This window comes from Dermacentor silvarum, chromosome 7 (genome assembly GCF_013339745.2).
Source record: "Dermacentor silvarum isolate Dsil-2018 chromosome 7, BIME_Dsil_1.4, whole genome shotgun sequence".
NCBI classification, from domain to species: domain Eukaryota; kingdom Metazoa; phylum Arthropoda; class Arachnida; order Ixodida; family Ixodidae; genus Dermacentor; species Dermacentor silvarum.
Genome location: NC_051160.1, coordinates 121,636,609 through 121,651,407, shown reverse-complemented (window position 1 = coordinate 121,651,407; position 14,799 = coordinate 121,636,609). Strand labels below are relative to the sequence as shown.

Sequence of the window (14,799 nt, the reverse complement as noted above, 5' to 3'; positions counted from 1 at the left end):
GGGAGCCAATGTTCTGCGTGCTGTTCAGTTCGGCCCACGGGAGCCACTGTTCTGTCGTGCGTTTCAGGTTCATAGCATAACTTCTAGGTGCGATACTAAGGAAATGAACAGGCTGCGACGATCTAACTTGCTTTTCTTTAGTATTAAAGATGATTCATCGGAGGATGGGGCAGCATCGGAGCTACAGATATTAAATTTTCGAGCGCGGACAGCAGGCAATAAATGATAACTGGTGCCCAAGTTTGGCACGTGCACATCGTCTAGGCAAAATCAACGCAGACAAGCACCGGCCCCTCATAGCAAAGTTTAGCGTTCTTAAAGACAAGAACAAGTTTTGCAGCCTGCGCGTAAGCTTAAAGACTCATCATCTTCCATACGCGAAGTCTTCTCGTTTACCGCTCGCCAAGCCAGAAGGCAAACTGGATATATGTTGCTAAGACACAAACAAACCACCTAAGTTATCGATTGATAGGCTGCGTATGGGTACAACGCCATATGTATATGACATTGTCACGCAAAGTGTTCTCCAATGGATACATAGCTAGGAAGGCCGAACGTGCACCAACGACCGTCAAGAATCACGATCTTTCCTCATTAATCTCCAATGTCATTATCATTTACTAACATCCGAAGCCTAATATGAAAGCATGATAAAGCTTCCTCCCTCCTCGAAGATGCCAATTCTGACATGGTAATTCTCCCCAAAACATGGCTGCATCCAGACATCTCTGATAATGACATTTTGCAGCGAAGCTGTATACCTCTACCCCCCAATGCGTTTCTCGTGTCCACGGGCAAAAATAACCTCCTTCGTGGGCCGATCCCGGAGGTAGTGCAATCGTAGCCTAAAATTGAAGCGACGCTCAGCGCAAGCGCCCAGCGCGGCAGGATGATGATGAATCTCGTCAAGCTGACAACGTGGCCAAGCGACGAAGGTGCAATGCAATCAATCGATTCAATGATGTAAAATCTAAATTTAAGAAGAATTTCTCGATGTAGAATTCGGATTTAGTTCCTCCGTGTGTGATCAACTGTGGTTCAGTGCATTTCGCTTGTCTCCGGTCCACTCTTTGTAGGTGCACGAAGTAGAGGCACAAATCAAGTCGCAGGCCTATCAAGTGTGTTTGGTTAATAATTAGGTAAAGTGCATGTGAATTTCGCCATGTCAATAATTTCAAGCCACGTCGCAATGGGAAATCGTTCTAGGTGTCGTTTACAGCTACGCTGTCCAATCACCTTCACATTAGAGACCAGTTTCTTTCCCTCGGGAGCGCCTGCAATATATACCGGCATTGACCGCTTTGGCAGGCGAGGTGGTGGCGTCACCCTTGCGATTAAAAAAATGACTACATCTGCTTACCTTAACTCAGACTCAAATCTCACGATCGTTTGGATCACCTGCCTAGGCTGTTCTACGAAAGTACTAATTGGTGCCTGTTACCGTCCATTTGATTCAAACCAAACCTTTGTCACCGATCTTCGCAACAGTATTGTTAATGCAATTGAGGTCTGTCGAGCGGATATGAATTATCTTTTGGGGGATGCTAATTTCCCCACATCGACTGCGAAAAGCTGACCTCTACCAAATGTCATTACAATTAATTTAACCCTAGACTTCAACTTCTCCCAGATTGCCAACCAACCCACTCGCGGTTGAAACATATTGGACTTAATACCTACAACCACCGCAGAAACAGTTTAGCAGATAACATTCTTGGGTGAATTTAGGGACCATAATTTACCGCCAATTACTCCTTAACATTCGGTTACCATATACGGGTATAGCAAAAAAAAAAAAGAACAGTTCGCAACTATAACAAGGGTGACTGTGCTACCATTAATGCGGACCTAGAATTTTTGAAAATTTTGTAACAATGCGTTTGTTTCTTCCTTTTACAATCGAACAGTCGAAAGAAACAGGGTACTCTTTCGAGACAAATTACGCTCATTAGAATAACAGCACATCCAGTAATCAAAATATGCAATGATAAATCGAACCACTGGTTCACATAGTTCCTTCGGCGATTTCGAAACAAAGGAAACGCGTATAGAGGAGTGATAAACTATTTGGCACCCCCATCGGCTTGGGAAAAAATACAATCAGTGTTTTAAAAAAGTCGCAGTTTCTCCCGGAAGGTCAAGCATCGATTGCGATAGCAAATTAATAGACAGCTATACGAAGTAAGAATAGTAGTCTTATCGGCCGTATCAACTTGGAAACATTCACTTACTAATTGAAATAACAAGCATGGTGTCCGCGCGCACAAGCAAGCATGAACACATCACACTCGATGACCGCGGACACTCGCCGCCAAAACACTTACGTGAGCAGGCGCGGCAGCAGCCGCGAGCGAAGTGACCTTCGTGCTGTCTATCGCTTCAACGCAAACTGAGCTGCTAAAACACAGCGCGCACAAAGGTATGAGCCGTCTGCAAACCGCTTTCAAAATGCGACGCGCGCGACCGCGCGCGGCCGTGCAAAGTACGCAGTTGGCGGAGTAGAAGCCGCCTCCCCTGCCTCCCGCACTGCCTCTCTGTTTACCTCCCTTTCACGCGCGTGGTTGAGCCGCGATCGTCCATTCCTCTTGCACTCGGTCGCGCAATACGCAGTTGGTGCCGGAGCACAACGCCGTCCCTCCTCATTCCCTTCCATCCCCCACGGACTTTCGGGCGACGAAAGACGGCGCGTTTGCTCTCCGCCTTCCTCCCTCGCGCGCACCTGATTGAGCCGCGATCGTCGGCTCCCCTCGCATGCTTTCACTCGCACATACAGCATACGGCGCGCGGCGACGGTGTTATCGCCCTTGGGCTTTATACGGAACATCTCGGCGATGCCGACGGCGACGGCAAAAATGCGCCTGGGGTGTCCATATAATGGATATCGCAATAAAAAACTACAACTCTGCTTAATGCATTGCTAAAGATGCGTATTTCTCACATAATATTCCACCTCTTCTCTATTTCAACCCTAATAAATTTTGGGAAAGCATCTCTCAAGTTACATGATAGCGACCACATGCCCTTCCAGACAATAAGTGTCATTCGTGCTTCAACACGTATTTTTCGTGTATCTTTAGCACAGATTACTCCAGCCTACCTGATGTTCCCGACTTGGACTATAAGTACAAGAACACCATTATGACTTCTAGCAATTGTGCTCTAGCAATTACGGCTCACATCCTCAGACAGTCACGAACTTCAGGAGAGCTCCCGTCAGATTGGAAGACTACAAAAGTAGTTTCCATATTCAAAAACGGCGACAGATAGTCACCAGAGAACTACCGGCCTATCTCACAACACGTATTTGTTGTAAAATACTAGAGCATATAATTGTCTCTCATATATAACACCATGTGAAATCCAAGAGCTTTTTTTTTCACTAATCAGCACGGCTTCAGGAAAGGTTTGTCATGTGAGACACAGCTTTTCAAATTCACAACTGACTCGCACTTTGATATGGGCCGTAATGTACAGATTGATAGCATCTTCCTCGATTTTTTCAAGCGTTTGATCGCGTAGCTCATTGCCGCCTGATTTCAAAGCTAACCGCACAAAGATTACATTTACTGACGCTAACCAACATCACCTGAGGCACAGGCCTACGCACTCCGGTCTATGACGTCCGAAATTTCCATTGCCAAGGCTGGCGTGACGAAAGCGGTGACGTCAAAATCACTGTTGCTTGCGCGGGAGCATTCCCACTAGATTCTATGCCAGTCGGGCCAGGTAGCATGACGTCATTATCGGAGTGCGTAGGCCTTGTGCCTTGTGCAACACTGTGGTGGTGTTGCGCTAACTCGGCTCCGGACCTTTCTTTCTAATCGCCGACAGTTTACAATCGTTTCCTACCTTTCTCCGCCCCTTTCCTGGGTCACCTCCGGCGTATCACAAGGTAGCGTTCTTGGGCCGCTACTATTTTTAATATACATGAATGATATCCCCAATAACTTGGCATCCCGAGTGCGAACTTTCGCAGATGGCTGCATTACTTCCAGCCCTATACCCAGCCCCGATGACCACCTCCTTATTCAAAACGACCTTCAGCTCATTTCTGATTGGTCGAACATTTGGTTAATGACTTTAAATTCATCTAAACGCAAAGTAATGTCTATCACTTGTAAACACTCAATCTATAATTTTCCTTGTCACATAAATAATAACCTATTTTTCCCAGCTACTCCATGCAAGTACTTAAGCATCAATCTCGTACCAAGCCTTTCCTGACCCATCACGTTACTACCATATGTGCTAATGCTTCAACTGAGGTGCTTACGCCGAACCTACGTAATTCACCAACCAACATCCGCAAGCTAGCTTATCAGGCGTTTCTTCACCCGCGACTCGAATTTTCCTCTCCAATTTGGTCACCTTATCATAAAAACCTAATCAGCTTATTATAATCAGTTCAAAATAAGGCCGCTAGGATTATCTCGCGTAACTATAACTACAATTCCATATTCTCACAAATAAAACTTGATATTTCAATTCCGCCCTTCAGTACTCGTCTTGATTTTTCACTCTTATCAAAACTTCAGAAGTACGTTCATCGGCTGAAAAATCTTCCTTACGGCTTGAAATCGCAGCTTCAACATCACGCAGGTTAAATGGTCACCTTAGCTTCACGCAAATCTACGGGAACACTCATATATTCAATTGTTCGGCGATTCCTCGTGCCATTTGGTTATAGAACGCTCTTCCTGATTTCATAGATAGATAGATAGATAGATAGATAGATAGATAGATAGATAGATAGATAGATAGATAGATAGATAGATAGATAGATAGATAGATAGATAGATAGATAGATAGATAGATAGATAGATAGATAGATAGATAGATAGATAGATAGATAGATAGATAGATAGATAGATAAACTTTATTAGAAAGATAATCAGAGTTTTGTCTTGCCCCGAAGGGGCATCGCTAATGGTCGGGGCTCCTAGTCCAGGGCTCCGCTGGCTCTTGATAGATAGATAAACTTTAAAAGAAAGTTAAGCAGAGTTTTGTCTTGCCCCGAAGGGGCATCGCTAATGGTCGGGCCCCTAGTCCAGGGCTCCGCTGGCTTTTGCCATCTTCTCTGCTCTCTGGATCAGCTTGAGCTGGTCGTCCTGATTTCATCGTGTTTCACACAAATCCTGATAAATGCCGCCAGCTTATAAGTTCATATTCCACTGCGTAACTTCGACAAAAGGCATGCTGTCTTTTCATTTTTCTTCTTTTTTTCTTTATTTTTCTTTTTTTCAGTTTTATGCGTTCTGTACGTTCTCTTGTTTTTATTTCTGAGTTCATTCTTTTGCTTGTTATTATTGTACTTTTATCTTATGCCGTCAGAGTGACTACTTTTCAAAGTTGTGATTTTGTTTTCTGAATGTACTGTATCTGTCTTTTTGTCTAATATATGTACATTACCTTTTCCTATTATTTTTATGCAATAATATAATGTCCGCATAAAATGGTGCGCATACATTATGATACTGTCTATTTATCAAGCATATATATTATGTTTTGTAAAAAAATCAAGTGCTGCGAGTTTTACGTGCCAAGAACATTGTGGTTTGTTATATACCCATTTAGTCCTTACTGTCACACCTCCTTACCGAATGCCTTATACGAGGCCTGTAAAGAAATTTAAAATAAATGAATAAATATTGCACCAGTCGGCGGTCCAATACAGTACGCTTCTATAGTTTTCCGATATTCGTCCAGCTTGCTTGAATGCATCGGAGGCGTCGTCCTTGAGAACAGAAGCACTTGGCGTCCACTCCGCCCTTGTCTCTGTCGTTCACACCCGTTGTGATATTCCAGATCTTATACTGACATACTTGTACGCTGAACCGAACGTTTATAAACGTGTTTCTCTCACGATGCAGATAAGCTACAGGGACACTGCCAAAGAATTTGGCAGATCCCACGCCTGTGTGGGATCCGGTTATAAGCGAAACTTTCTTTGGAGTTTACTAAAACGTCTTCACTTGTTCAGTGCAAAGTAGCTCAACACTTATCGTTCCAATACACGCTCTGCGTACAATATGTTCACTCAACTTACACACTCGGCTGCACCCGTTGCCGACTTCGCATTATCTTCTCTGAAGCCAACACCAATATTTAAGACGAAACTTTCTTTCGCCCTTCCCCCCACGTAGCTTGTACTGGCCGCTGTCTTGCGGACTACACAAAACTTGGGCCACTGGATACGTGCCAGCGGAAATGCGCAGCTCGATTTATGCCTGGACAGACAACTTCGGCCATTCGGTGTGCGCCACTACTGGATATGTGCACGAATAGACAACGCGGGACATTGGGTCTGTGCAACTGTGCATCAGTCGCTGGGTACTGCACGCGAACATTCTTGGCCAATCCCTCAGAATGGGGACGTGCCTCTGGCTATAGGTGACCTAATAGACAAGCAGAATAAGAGGTGAAAAAGTCGGCAACAGAAACAGCCACGCGACAAGATACGTGAACCATAAATTGCAGCGACGCGTGCGCGTCGCAGTGCTAATGCAATAATCTCTGTGTATCTCTGTTTGTCGCAGGTACTGAACACGATCACAAAAGAAGTCTTCGAGGAGGCGGCCAAGGCTGCCAAGGCTGCCAGGGCGACCAAGGAAGCCGAGGCAGCCAAGGAAGCCAAGGCTGCCAAGGAAGCGAAGGCTGCCAAGGAAGCGAAGGCTGCCAAGGCGGCCGCGGGAACGACGTCACCGCCCCAGGACCAGGGGCATTCGTCAACTGACGAGCTGACATCCACCCCGGCAAGCCCGTTGCCGGCGACGACTTCAGCGGCCCAGAAGGCCACGAGCCCGCTGGCCATACAGAGCGTCATAAAAGGGGCCCGCTCAGACCACAAGCCTGTCTGGAGGAGTGGAATCAAGGAGAAGCACAACAAGCCTCCAAAATGAGCGCGCGGCTCGTCGCCTGCCTGTTGGCGCCATCTTGAAGACACCGGCCTTTTCACTGGACCCGCTTTTAACGTTGGTTCCGTATGGCTGCGCGTCTCTATGCCGTTTCAATGGGCACATCCCAAGCGCGCTATTTTCGATGCGATAAAGAGATGTACTTAAAACACGTTTCATTGCCAGTTTTATACATACCTGTTGCTGCGGTGACTTGTAAAGTCTGGGAAAGAGAAATCGGGCTTAAAAGATGCCTTCCTGCATTGTAAAAAAAAACGACAGCGGTGTAATTGGCAAACAAAAGGCTTCTTCGGGACGGGTACATTTTACACCCCGAATCATTCAAAGTGCCCGCGAATAAATGGCGGCGTCTTCTTTGCCACTTTCACTGATTGGACAGTCAGTAAGACAAACAACCTACACAACCTATGTGCACGGAGGCAAAACAAAATGATCTGCAACTGTCTTTACAAGCATTCTTGAAGCTCGCTTACTGGCTCCGAATCCCCCACAATGCATGTTGTGCAAATTAGGAGTATGTAGCAATTAGCCCCGAGAACGACCTACAGGGGCGCTGCGAGCGCCACTCGCGTGACGTCAGGGCAAGGACTCGTGCAGTCGCCTGCTACACTTCGGGAATGTCCTGGCGCCTTCTGCAATGCTTTCTTTTGTTCGCTCTCGTTCTTTATAGTAGTACACTTATAGCGGTCATCTCAAATATATTTTCACGATGTCCTCGTAAAAATTTATTCTGAGGTTATTTCCTAGACAACAATATATTTCATGCGCGGTTCTACACTCTGTAGCAGTAGCTCGCGTGGATAAAAGCGTAAACGCAAAAACATAGGATAGCACAATCCAGTTAAGCGACCATACTTGCTGGTCGTGTAGCGATCATGTGACAAACGCTGGTTATATACTTTTACACCATTTACCATGATGGTTAAGCCGTTATTTGCCGGTTTATCTTAATCGGCGTGGTAACTTGAAGTAAATCTAATTGAGGCTTTCAGCTGTTTGCACCACACGAGAAGGCGTGGACCCATATTTATTCCCTTTACAGGAATACGCGCTCAACTCTGTTCAGCAATTCAGTACAGTACAGCACAGGTGCTTGTTGATTGGGGAACAGCAGTTATGACTGATCTGTTTGGCGTAACCGAAACAGCTGCTCGGCACAACGTTGAGGGCGAAATATTCATTTTATCATGTCATGAGAGAGGCAGTGGCCGAATACTGCACCAGGTAGGCCAATTCCTGTTCTGGTGATCGAGGGAGTGACTTTGTTGAAGCTTAGTGGGCCTTCCTAATTTGATTGCACCTGGACTAGTATAGCCCCACTAGCTCTCGGAAATATATTTTTCGCCGGTGTCAGGCGCCACTCCATGCCTGAAAATGTAGTGGACTGGAGGAGGGTTCGAATTTACGACCTTAAGATTAGAGGCCGGGATTAACCCAGCCTCTGCTCCACGCCACCATCCTTTTATATCATTGCATTCTACCGGTGCTAACATATGGGGCAGAAACTTGGAGGTTAACAAAGAATCTCGAGAACAAGGTACGGAGGAGGATGAGGAATAAACTTTATTTTTGTACAGCAGATTTCTGAGGCCTAGGCCTCTCTACCTAGATGACGGCCTCGAGCCCTTGGGCTCTGGCGGCATCTTCGGTCTGCTGGATTGCCTTAAGTTGGTCTTCCGGTGCAGAGCTGAGCAGCGCGGTCTCCCACTGCTCTCTGGTCTTGTGCGTTTTATTCGGTGTGGGTGCCCCAGGATAAGCCCTAACCTTATGTTGCAAGTCCACCCTTTCTTGACAGAATCTGCATCTATCAGTCTAAAGTTCTGCATAGTAACGGTGGTAGGCCACCGGGTTCGGATATGTTTCTGTTTGCAACAAGCGCCATGCTGTCGCTTGCCGTCTACTTAGCGAGGAGTGTGCCGGGGGGAAACGGGCCCTGCCCAATTTATAGTGTTTGGTTATTTCGGTAAAGCTGGTCATCCGGTCTCTCTCCGTTCCCAGTATTCGCGTGTCACCTGCTCGGTCCGTCAGTTCTCGAGCCAGGTTGTGCACTATTTCGTTCCCGGGAAGGGAGGAGTGTGCGGGTGCCCATATAATGTAAACATCTCGATCTTCACGATAGTTGGATAAAATTCTTAGCGCTTCCGGCGAGATTCTTCCTTTGGCATAATTCTTGACGGCGGTCTTGGAGTTGCTGACTATGATGTTGGCCTCCGTGGAGGCTATTGCCAGTGCTACGGCAGCCTCCGCCACCTCAGCCTTTCCTGTTTTTACAGTGCCACTAACTCTGGAGTCACCCTCTAGACTGGTAGCAACTATCGACATACTCTGTCTATTTGTGTACTTCGCCGCGTCCACATAGACCACGTCCCTAGCACTACTGAATCTTTTGTGGAGAGCTCTCGTTCTTGCGATTCTTCTATCTTCGTGAAACTATGGGTGCATGTTTCTGGGGATTGGGAGTATTTAGAGATGTTCCCTTATTTTCCTTGGGATGTCTTCCCGCAGTCCGTGCTGTGCTTCGTAAGATACTCCGATGTCGTCTAAGATGTGTCTGCCCGTCAAACTCTGCGTAAGTCTTTCATACTGCGCCACTCTCTGGGCCTCAATAAGTTCGTCTAACGTGTTGTGCACTCCGAGTGCTAGCAACCTGTCGTTTGACGTATTTCCTGGAAGTCCCAAGGCTTGCTTATACGACCTTTTAATGATGCATTCTATCTTGGCTTTCTCCGCAGCGTAGAGCTTAAGGTAAGGGACCACATATACAATACGGCTGATTACGAATGTTTCTATTAATCAATTAAGGTTGTGCTCTTTCATGCCATAGTTCCTGTTGCATATCCGCTTTATTAGTCTAATTGTTTTGGTGAACACTATTATCCAGTAGTCTAATGGTTTCGCCATTATGGCCGTTTTCGGATATGCGGAGTCCCATCCCAGTATTCTTAGGCTCTCCACTATCGGTATCCTGGTGCCCTCTACTGTGACCACAACGTCCGGCCTTTCCTTAATGCTTTTTCGACCTCTGCATGTGGGTCTATAGAGCAAAGTTCTGATTTTTGAGAGGAACATCGCAGTCCCTTGTCTCTGATGTAGTCTTCGACCGTGTTTACTACTGTTTGGAGGATCTCTTCCACATGCCCATCGCTTCCAGCCGCCACCCAGAGGGTAATGTAGTCCGCGTATAGGCTGTGTCCGAGTCCTTCTATTTTTTCGGGTCTCCCAGGAAGACCAATCATTGCCACATTGAATAGAAAGGGGGATAGGACCGATCCCTGCGGAGTACCCCTATTCCCTAGTTTGATCTCCTGCGATTTGATTCCCCAAATTGTAATCTTTGCCGTACGATCCGTCAAGAAGTCCTTGATGTACGCGTATGTTTTACGCCCTACATCCAGCTCTTGCAGATTTTGTAGTACTGCCTTGTGCGTGACAGTGTCAAAGGCCTTCGTTAGATCGAGCCCTAGTATCGCCTTGGTATCTAGAGTTTTCGCGCCCACATCTATAATGTGATGTTTCAGTTGGAGCATAATATCCTGCGTCGATAACTTTGGTCGAAATCCAACCATGCTATGCGGGTAAAGTCCTCCATCATCCATGTATCTCGTGAGGCGTGTGAGAACCACATGTTCCGGCCATGAGTTTACCGACGCAGGATGTTAGCGATATGGGCCTTAAGTTTTTCAGTTGTAGTTTCTTTCCGGGCTTCGGTATAAAGATGATTTGAGCTGCTTTCCATTGACTTGGAATGTCACCTTGCTCCCAACACTTATTCATGTAGTCTTTGAGAGCTCGGATGGATTCATCGTCGAGGTTTCTGAGCATTTTGTTTGTTATCCCATCAGGCCCTGGTGCAGATTTCGGATTCAGCCTGGTAATTTCATATCTGACTTCTGCCTTCGTAATGGGGGCATCGAGATCAGGATTCTCATTGCCGCTGTAATCCGGGAGTCGTTCTCTATTCGCATCTCCAACGTACATATTTTGCAGCTCTCGAAAGAGCTCTTCTTCTGTACCTGCGTAGCTGTGTATAACCTTGTGTAAATTGTGTCTTTGTACAGTTTTTGTACTCTCGGCATCCAAGAGGCATCGTAGAATGTTCCAGGTCTTCGACATACACATTTGCCTCTCCATCGAATTGCACGTGGCTTCCTAATTTTGTTGGGTTAACGTATTCGCGTAAACTTCGATTTGCTTCTCTAGTTCCGCAATTCTCTTCCTTAATTTCCGATTATGTTTTTGCTTTTACCATCTTCAGCATACTACCTTTCGCTTCTGCTATCCATCTCCTCTAATCCTGCCTCTTTTGGAACAGTTTTGGTAGCTCGTTTAACACTTTGTTGCAGTTTCTCTGCCCATTTCTCGATGTCCGTTATATTCTCTTCCGCACCTTCCTTTCAGATTTTGCGGAAAGACTCCCATTCTACAAGTTTCAGTTCTCTACACCTCTTTTTCTTTGGGCCTGCTTGTACCGTTGTGACGACGATGTAATGGTCACTACCTAAGCTTTCCTGCATGTTTTGCCATCGAGAATCTATTACGTTTTTTTGTAAACGTGACATCTGGTGTCGTGTCGTTGCTTACACTGTTTCCTATTCTGATGGGTACTTGAGGATCAGTTATGAGCGTTAGTCTTTCGTGCTGAGCGTCTGCCCATAGGCTTCGGCCCTTAATGTTCCCTGAGCTGTATCCCCAAGCAGCGTGTGGCGCGTTAAAACCGCCGACCACGACCAGCGTCTGTTTGTCGGCTACGCTCAACGTTTTGCGGAAGAGTGGACCGAATTTCGGCTTGTGCCGGGGTGGACTGTATATGTTCAGAATAAATAGACTTCCCGCTTCCTTGCGGGAGGGAATTATTTCAATAAGGACGTGGTCTATGCCTCGCATTCCGGTATCGTGCTCGACAGCCACGAGTTTTCTGTGTACCAGCGTCGTGACGGTTGCCTTCTCGCCTGAAGCACTGTAAGATTTATAACTCGATAATTTTGCGATCTCCCCGGTCTCCTGCAGGGCGATGACATCTGGCGGCTCCTTGCTTGTTATGAACTGCTGCAGGTTTCCTCGCTTGCGACGATACCCGCGGCAGTTCCATTGCCAAATCGCGTATTGGTTACGCGGCGCCATGTTGATTTATCTGATCTTCCCCGGTGGCCTTGCCATTTTCCACCGCAGTCGGTCTGCTATACGGTTTGCTTTTAACGGGTCCCGCGCCTGTCGGCCGAATATCCTTTGGTATGCTTTCTACTGCCGCTACTCTATTTTCTAATCCATCGAATAATTGTTTAATCTCTACATACATGTTTGTGATTTGTTGCTGTATCCCATCAAACATTTCTTTAAACGTTCCCATAACCTCGCTGATTGTAAAGTCGCTCTTTTCCTCAACCGTTTCTTGCGCCTTCCTTTTGTGTGGTGGTGCTTCCCCGTTCACTTGTGCGGGAACGGGTGTTGCAGCTCGACTAGGCGTCGGCGTCCTACTGGCGGAGGGCGTGTTGCTATTCTTTTTTTGTTGCTGTAGCCTCGTGTTTTCTGCCCTAAGCTGATTGATTTCTTCTTTAAACGTTGCATTCTCTCGAGTAATCTGTTCTAGCATCTTTCTAATCTCTTTCATTTCCTGTTCTAGGGCAGACCCCTTAGCTTTAGGAGGTTGAGTAGCAGTGCCGGAGACCACGCTTGCCCAGCTCACCTGTGCTTTGCTCCCGTCTCCCCCTCGAGAAGTGCTCGAACCGGACATCGGCCTCAACCTTGATCTGGTCCGGGATCTGGTCCTGGACCTGGAGCGTCCGCGGCCGGCTTCCCCGGACAGTCTCGGGAAGGAACCGGACCGGTCTCTCCCATGGTCACGCCCGTAGTTTTTCCTGCTTGTTTCTTCATTGTCGGTTGATGAATGCTTGCTCGATATCGTGTTATGGTTATTGTTGTTGTTGCTCCCTCTGGCTTCTTTGTTGCTGTGGTAGTAGTACACTTCCTCTTCGGCACATTCTTCTTCCCTCCTCCGACGCTCCCAGCGACGTCTCCTGACGAGGTACGGTATCTTGTATCTTGCGTCGCACTTCTTGTCTCCCGTGAGCTGGTCTCTGCCGCAGCGTTGGCACTCCGCTTGGCAGTTGTGGTCGTGTTGTGGATTCTTGCACCCGCACCCTCGGCAAATCTTGTCTTCAGGGTTGGGGCACACGTCAGCCCTGTGCCCCGTTCTTCCACATCCATAGCATATGTCAATCTGCTTTTATTGCGATAGCAATTATATGGACACTACAAAGCAGATTTCTGCCGTCGCCGTCGCCGTCGCCGTGAGGTTCCGTATGACGTCAATGGAGATGAAATCGTCGCCGCGCGCCGCCGAACGCTGTATGTGCGAGTGAAAGGGCGCGAGGGACGCGCGCTTTCACGGGGAGTGAAAGTCAGTGAACGCACGGCGGAGAACAAACGCGCGTTCTGTTCCGTGCTCCCAAAAGGCTGCAGAAGTAGGCGTCTCTTTCCTCCTTTACCATCACCATATATGTAGAGCAAACGCGCCTTCTTCTGACGCACGAAAGGCCGTGGGGGGGAGGGGGAGGGAAGGGAGGCGACGTTTAGCTGCGGCACCAAGTGCCTATTTATATCAGAGGCTCCGGCAACAGTCACCAACGCCGCACGCATTTTGTGCGAACGCGGGCAAAACGCCGATGGCGTCGACAACAGTTCTGCGTGTTGCCGGTGCTGCTGCATGTCCAAGTTTATACAGCTGATAAAGCTACTATCATTACTCCGTATAGCTCTCTACAATTTTGCTATCGCAATTGATGCTTCGCCTTTCAGGTGAAACTGCGACAACTTTTTTATACAAGGAGCATCGAATAAGCATCGCTCCATATCTCACATAGCTTGGGACGTGAAAACCTTCAAATAAAACGATCACGTTGTCTGTGTTACCCATTCTCTTGGCGTGCAAGGCCCCAGGATTGCGCGGTCCGACCAGACTGGTCACTATGTCCTCCGGACTCTCCTCTTTGGATATTCCTCTGATGAGACCCTTGGATGTGTTATCAGGAGCTGCTCTGTAAGCGCTTGCTTCAAATTCTCGTTCTCCAAAGCGGAGCTTATTGATAGCTCCATATTTCCTGGCCTGGTCCTCGGATGGCGTGCTGAGCAGCACAATGTTTTGCTTGCTGTTTATACATATGCTGTCTTCCTCCGCTGTCTCTCGACCGACACCAGCAGCGTTGCGCAGGCAGCAGTAAATGCGATCCAGCTTGTAGTCCGAGAGGTTAAGTCCGCCACGTGGACGCACTATCACCCTGTCATCTTTTTTCGGTAGGCTAGGCATCCTACTTGCTCTGATGATTTGTCGCACGTTGCGTTCATTCTTCCATTTGTGTCTTGCTGCCTCCTCGACGAAGCTTCTTCCATGGTGCTTGTTTCCGACCAATCCGGCCTCATTGCTGCATCGCTTCTTCGCGCCTCTTCTAACTTCACACCAGCCTGATTCTTTTCCAAACTCCTCCCGTTGCGTTTCTTTGTCTTCCACGTTCATGAGCTCCTCCCGTTGCACTTCTTTGTCTTCCACGTTCATGAACTCCTCCCGTTGCATTTCTTTGTCTTCCATGTTCATGAGCTCCATTACGGCACCAGTACAAACTCTCGGAGGGGAACGGGGGGCCCCGGACAACTCCGTCGGCGCGCTAGGCCGAGCTCTCTCAACCGCCGCCACGGTGGAGACACTGGCGTTGAGGCGTTCGCGTTAGGCTTAGCTCTCCCGCCACACGTAGCGGGAGAAAAAGAACGATTGACGGCCGAAAAATGGGCCCAGCTGGTAGAGAATGGTATCCTTGGGGTCCTTGGCACTTCTACTTTCTCGCTATAGCATTAAGCACCTTGAACCCTTCGCAGGAAGTATCGTTGTAATATC

At 47.6% G+C, this 14,799-nt stretch overlaps 1 protein-coding gene across 1 annotated transcript in view; it reads left to right on the top strand.

Annotated features, from left to right (window-relative positions):
• LOC125946952 (uncharacterized) overlaps positions 1-7,023 on the top strand; it is a 14,997-nt gene extending 7,974 nt beyond the window's left edge. Inside the window, exon 2 of the mRNA XM_049671167.1 lies at positions 6,537-7,023. Within this exon, the coding sequence (XP_049527124.1) occupies positions 6,537-6,899 (363 nt within the window). The 3' untranslated portion in view covers positions 6,900-7,023. The remainder of the gene's footprint in view (positions 1-6,536) is intronic.
• Positions 7,024-14,799: the final 7,776 nt, after the last annotated feature.